Genomic DNA, 6,887 nt, shown 5'->3' with positions numbered 1-6,887 from the left:
ACACACACACACACACACACACAATAACTTTAATGTAATAGATATCTGCATCCATTGGATGCTGTTTTTGGGATCACCTGCTTCATTTTAAGGTGGTAAAACAAATTGCTTGTATTTATTCCTTTCTACACACTTTGCAGATTATTTTTTCTGTACTCCACGTGTTTAATCTGTGCACGCTCCAGCGGGGTGACAATCATTATAGTCGCGCTTTGGAGTGCGCGCGCATTCGGCCGTGCGTCGTCGCGCTGCGACCGCAGGAGAAACGAGGTCCAAACTGATTTTTGTGCGTCCCACCTGAGCACTGACTTCACCTGCACTGACAGTCGCCTCGCTGCATGGAAATGAATGGAAAGCGAGCGACGTCGCCTCCCGTGTGTCGAGCCCTACACACATGCAGCGGCGCGCGCTCCTCCCGCAGCAGGCAGTGTGGTCGGTCGGCATCTGACCGGAGGACGCGCCGTCACGTAAATATGTAAACAGTTCGGCGCTCATTTTCACACACCTGAACTAGGTCCGGATATGTTTTCCCCCCTCTTCATTTGCGCTCTCACCCATGCTTCCTCTGTTTTGATTCCAGACGGTTAAGTCATCAAAAAGAATTGCGCGGTTGGCCGGTAGACTACAGATCTCTATCATAGGAMAAATTTATATAGTTTCTACCGTATATTGTTTATATCGCACATTCCTACTGTCATATTTTATTTATTTTCTTCTTCAGGGCTCTTGTGAATAATTTCAAAGCACAGAAATCTCCAGCTGTGCAGCAGGTTGGTGTGTYGGCCTTTTACCAGGTGGTCTCTTTTGTGTGTGAGGACACGCTGCGGCATCCCCCAACACGGCAGTACCTCTCGTCGTGTGTGGAGATACTGGGACAGGTGTGCAGCCACACAAACATACTCATTTCCACATTTTTATCAGGCAGAGATTTTTGCTACATCTATCTTTGTTATTGTATTATGATAAAAAAAACACAAAACATCCTCACCTAATATAAAAGAAGACCACTTGCCTTGCTTTTGAAGGATTTATGTTTAATGGCGATTGAAGAAAAGCTTGTTTCTATCTTTTTACCATAAACAGCTTGAATTGCATCAGACTCTAACCCTCTTGGAATTTGAACAYGTTTAAAACAACACATGTCCACAGTTATCAAAAGCCTATTAGAATAAAACACACCCTGTGCCGTTTTTAAACTTACAGCACACTTTCTGTTTAGGACTGCATCACAACTCTGCACAAACATGGATGAATGTTTGATTAAACTATCATACCTCACCGGCACATTCACTCTCTGCAACACAAATAGTGAATGGATGCTTGGAAAACATCACGCAGGGCGAAGACGTGCAAAAACTACTGCAAAACATATTAAACAGGGAGACACTTTTTACAGCTGGTGAAACAGTTGTGTGGTAATGTTCATAAATATTTTGCACGTGTTTACTCTGCTGATGGTTTACACAGTAGTTTAGCAACGTCTCTGAGAGAAAAGACTTGTTTTACAAATGCTGACCTGCAGTTATTTGAAGGAGACATCAGGGATGAAGCTACATTTTCAGCCTTGAGGAGGTGGAATACCTCAGTTTTAATTTAAGCTTTTTCAAGTCACTGTMAAAAACTTTTTTATTGGACAGTGTGGAAAACAACGCTTCAGATCATCAGATGATTGGATTGCACCGCACAAGACGAAATACCATTCAGCACCTCTGTAACAATAAATACTAAAGTCTGTAAAAAGATGCTGCAACCCAGGCCAGAATATTTGATTTGCAGTAGTATTTTAGTTTGGGAACAGTTCATCACAGGACTGCAGGACAGAAACYGACCGAGCATTTCTTTGATCAAATGGACAAAACTGTTTAAAAATAAAAGTTCTTTTTGTATAACTCATGTTTACATTTAACTGCATTTTTTACATTTTATTTGCAGGTTTTTATCCAGGGAAATGCAGATGAGTGCGATCGTGTCTTGAAGGCCATCCTGGAGCAGAGGCTTCTTTGTCCCCTCATTTCCCCCTTCTTCACTCCAAACGCAGCCCCCCATCAGTTCGTCTCGCTCTACCAAGACGTGGTGACGTCTCTTCACCTTGACGTTGCTGATGTCATTTTCATGCTGCTCACTAAAGTGAGTCCACGCGCAAACACRTCGAATGATGGCCTTTTTCATTGGCTACACCTGCATGTCTTCAGTTTGCTCCTCCTCTCCTGCAGTTTGATTTGTCCCACTGGCTGAACGAGGCTCATCCCGTGTTTTCGGAGAGAACTCGTCTGCTGGAGCTGATCCACGGAGCGCTCTGTGTCTGCGGCCGAGACCCCGAGCCGGAGCTTCTCACACCTTTCCACCTCTTCACCAAACACTGGACCATGCTTTTACGCCACCACTTCCCCGACCATTACAGYGACTGTCTGCGTCTGCTCATGACCAGTGAGTTGATGTGTTCAATCCAAGCAACCAATAACAGCAGTGCTTTTACATTATGCCTCTCGATTGCATAAGTTCACATTCATACAGGACTTGATTTGTTTTGTCTTTTTTTTGCATTGAGAAAGTTTAAGAATGAAACTAAGTAAAGGAGTGATYGGAAAAGTACATTTGTCACCAGCAGCATCTGTTCACATCTTGTTTGTAATGTTTTGTGGTGAGACTGATGGATAATGAACCATGATTTTCAAAACAAAACCCTATTGTTCTTCTTTCAATGGGTGCAGAGAAAACATCAGTCCCTCTGAAATTATGCCTCCTACTCATTTTTCATAAATAAAATGAATAATAAAACGGTGAAGTTTGTTGAATGCTTCCATTGATCTAAGCTTTTTTTGTCTTTTGAAGTCTTTCATTAAGAGAATTCCTTACAGAGCTAAAAACTTGTATTGAGTTTTGACTCTATGAATTATCCACTTCAGGTATTTTTTTTTTTTTAAACAAAAGCACGTTTTTATTTACCAGGTTCATCAAACCAGATGCTGAGTCCAGAGTGCTGGAAAGTGACGTTGCGAGTGCTCGGCTGCTTGCCTCCATCCCGAAGCACCAAGAGCAAACCTGAAGTGTCCCTTGGCAGCACTGTTGGACCCTCAGCTTCTCCCTACAGACCCCCCATCAGTCTCTCGCCTCAGCAGGTGTTGTTGAGTTCAGTCACTGTTTGTCAGTAGTGAACATGTCTTTGTCAATGATTTCATCGTTTGCCGACAGGTGGACGAGACAGTTGAGTGGCTGAGTGAGTACTTCCTGCGAAGTCGTCTCAGTAAGCCTGACCTCCGCAGCTTCGGCCTCTTCTCTGCCTGGGTTCCCTACATCAGTCACGTCGTTACCTTCTGGGAACATCTGATTGGTTGTGTTATCAGTGTGCAGGTCAGCAGCTGCGCCAGAGAGTCTGTGGGCAGCAGCAGAACGATGAAAGGTACCAGCAGATTGATTTATTCCAGTGAGGTGAAGCTTGGTGATTAGTTGTTCAGTTTAAAGTGTCTGTGACATGCAAATCATTGAAATACAAAAAGCCAGCAAAAACATCAGTATATTTAAGAAACGTAGCACAATGCACCTGATTTTATTGATTTTGTCACATAATGGGCATATTTTCCTTTGAATTTCGTTCAGCCAAAGTGAAACAGGAAGTGACATCAAAGAGGAACTCTTTAAGAAAAGGAATTCTCTGGTCTTTGTTTATTGAAACAATGTCATTTTAACTCTGACACTTCATCTCTGTCTGATAGTGACTCAAAATAATCTAAAGAAACATCTGATTCTTCTCTACAGTCTGGGTTGTTGTAGCAATGCTCTGTTTACATGCAGACATTCTCTTTTGACATCACTTCCTGTTACTTCACATACAAATATCTCCACATWTGTTCATCTCTGTGGTGAGAAATATATTTTGCAATATTATCGTTGTTATCTTTTAAAAGATGTACATACTTATTACAAACGTTTGATGTCACAGGCACATTAACATTCAGTTTTATGCAGATCTTTAGWTAAATGTGTGGCGTCCTCTCACAGCTCTGCAGGACCTTTACAGTAAGCTTGGGAAGTTATTTAAGCCCTGGATCTTTCCCCTGGACAGCGGTGAAGGCGGGTAAGTGTGGAACAACTTCTGCTCTCATTTTCTGTTGTTTATAAGTATGTTTGATAAGGGGCACTTTTATCAGAGAGGCAGATGTGAAACAGATGTGAGCTCAAACTGAACAGACTAAATAGGGCAAACCGTGTGGGGAAAAACATACACCACAAGATTTTTCTGTTCTGCTTTGTTCTAGTTACAAACATGGGCTAATGTTGGTGGTAATCTTTAGTTTGGTTAACCACTAAACATGTGTGTATTGTTTTATTCTTTTTTTTCCTCAGTAACATTAAGTGTTACCCTTGGTTGGAGACAGACGCGAGTGCAGCGGGACACCTGGTTGCTTTGTACGTTCAGCTGACCGACACACTTCACCACAAATTCAGAGGTAGGGTTTAGGTGGTCACACTCTATAAYAACTCTATAATAACTACACATTATTTAGCCTTCTTCAGTCATTAATAAAGGTTTGAATTGAATCTGAATATGATCTGATTTCCACAGRTGAAAAGGAACTTGTGGCCCTTCAGGGTTTTGTCTACATTTAAAAAAATATTCATAAAAGCATAAATAGTCTTTACTTTAAAAGGGTTCACAAAAAGGCTGAAATACTAGCAACTGCCTTATGTRTTGATGCACTGCAGGATTAGGAAATAGCCAATTAAAGTGTTCTCAAACCTTCAATACAYGTCTAACACATGGTGTAAACATACATTTATATGAGTATGCATATAAACACRGTATATAGTTTTCTTGATGTTTTTGCTCAAAATTCCATGCTGAAATGTAATTGAGTGTATCTCAGCATTGACAAACTACATAATCTTGGTATCAAAATAAAGCTAACACTTAGGAGATTTTAKTAGAAGTGTAAGTATTAAAACWGCTGYTGTTGTTTTAGATTTATTGAGGATGGAACATAATTTTTTTACCTTTTTTTTCCCCTCCCGTGTGAATAATTTTTTGCATTTGACAGTATATAACCTATTTAAAACCATAATGAAGTAAGCTAAAAACTCTTGGAAACCATAAATCCACTTGTGGACATTACCTGTGCAAAGATTCATGCTGCTAAAATTACCTGGAGCAAAGTTACAGAAGTTTTAGTAAAGAAATAATTTTGTGTTTTGTCATTCTGCACAGGACAGACCATGATGGTACCAATAGTAAATGTTAAGAAATCTAAAGGTTTTTAATTGCAAAAGTTATTTATTTTTTCTTACCTGACTGAAAAGACTTATTGAATGTTCTTTTGAAAAATTATCCAAACATTTATTTTGTCACCATATGTATTATATAAAATAATGAGAAATTATATTTGACTTTAGTTGGATCATATTCACTCAAAATCAAGTTAAAAAAAACTTTCAACACACTTTGCAACATATTTTGGTATCTGCTTTGACTTGCTTTAAAAACAAATGTCAAAAATGTTTCCTTTACAGATTTGCTGTAATGTATTTACAGATTTGCAACAATCCCATTTTGTACAGTTTGTTTACTTTCTAATTCAACTGCCTRTCATTTAAACTGTTTTTGTTTTGTTTTTGTTGGATGTAAATATAGTTTCCATGAGCTTTTAGCCAAGATTCTTATTGCTAGCTTTCTATTGATACCAAACATGTCAAGATTCAACTTAAAGATCTTAAAGGAGACATACTGTATCATGCTAAATGCACCTTTTTTTTTTGCATTTATAAACTATTTTTTGTGCAATTATACTGTCTAGGAGTGTAGAAAACTTTAATTTATTCTGTCCAGTTACTGCAAAGATATTTTTATATTTTTTTATGGGTCAAATTTTTCAGTTTGTTCAAAACCTACTGTTGCTTATTTCGTTTCATTGTTTATTTCGTCACACTTTTTTCTTCAGAACTACCATTTATGGTAATGTATTTCGGGCCAACTGGTTTTCATAGTCTGCCATTTTTTTCCTCGCTGTGTGATTTTGTAGTCCATAGCGTCATGCCGAACGCTCGAACGCTCAGGGACCTGGAGGGGGCGGGGTGTGAAATGTCTCATTTGTATTTAAAGAGACCGCACCAAAACAGCTTGCTCTGAGGCGCAACTCAGAACAGGGGGAAAGCAAGGAAAGCAAGGAGTCTGGAGCAACAAAAACGAGGAATTTAGACAAAGCATTGCAGTTTTATTTTAAATAGACCATAAGTGAATGATTTAGATGTGAAAAAGAAGGATTTAAAAGCATGATATGATACCTTTAAGTTAACAGAAGTTAAAAGATCTAGAAAACGGGAAATTCTGGTTTGTCCCGGTACCGGGGTCATGGGGCTCCAGAGGTTAATGTGTTATTAAGCATGAGTAACCAGTGAGTATGTTGGCTTTGGAAGTAATTTGCCTTTTTGGGTAAAACAGTTATTTATAGCCTATAGTTGTGAGTCATCCTTAATGATGTTTTCAATGTTAACTAACCATTAATTAATGATTAAGTACTGCTAAATAAGGTGTAGTTATTATAAAGACACTGTGTCCACATGAATGTTTCAGATCGCCTGCTGCCTGGTCAGAGAGGGGCTCTGTGGCTGTGTCTGATGCAGTACTGTGAGAACTGCACCTCCCCCCGCACACCGGAGTACCTGCTTTACCTGTACCACACACACTTCCACAGCCTGCCCTGGAGACATCTGCATCCCGATACTCAGCTCATGGAGCAGTTCTTCAATGTGAGATACTTTGACTTTTGGATTTGCTGTTTTTGGGTCCTTGTCGCAGGGGCAGAGCCAGGGGGTGGCAAATCTTTGGCCACCCTATTGGCCACCCTGCAGTACACACCCCTTCCACAGTGAAACAACCTTTAGGGGTGTAATAG

The 6,887-nt window shown here is 39.9% G+C and overlaps 1 protein-coding gene across 1 annotated transcript in view; it reads left to right on the top strand.

Moving 5' to 3' along the window:
• Positions 1–6,887, top strand: part of epg5 (ectopic P-granules autophagy protein 5 homolog (C. elegans)) — a gene marked incomplete in the record, with an annotated part of 31,657 nt that overhangs the window by 18,920 nt on the left and 5,850 nt on the right. Inside the window, 8 exon segments of the mRNA XM_014014446.1 lie at positions 722–878; positions 1,933–2,127; positions 2,214–2,427; positions 2,950–3,119; positions 3,193–3,400; positions 4,000–4,075; positions 4,345–4,448; positions 6,566–6,741. Of these exon segments, the coding sequence (XP_013869900.1) occupies positions 722–878; positions 1,933–2,127; positions 2,214–2,427; positions 2,950–3,119; positions 3,193–3,400; positions 4,000–4,075; positions 4,345–4,448; positions 6,566–6,741 (1,300 nt within the window).

The sequence above is a fragment of the Austrofundulus limnaeus genome, unplaced genomic scaffold, assembly GCF_001266775.1.
Source record: "Austrofundulus limnaeus strain Quisiro unplaced genomic scaffold, Austrofundulus_limnaeus-1.0 Scaffold114, whole genome shotgun sequence".
Lineage (NCBI taxonomy): Eukaryota > Metazoa > Chordata > Actinopteri > Cyprinodontiformes > Rivulidae > Austrofundulus > Austrofundulus limnaeus.
This window is presented reverse-complemented; position numbering and strand designations above follow the sequence as displayed.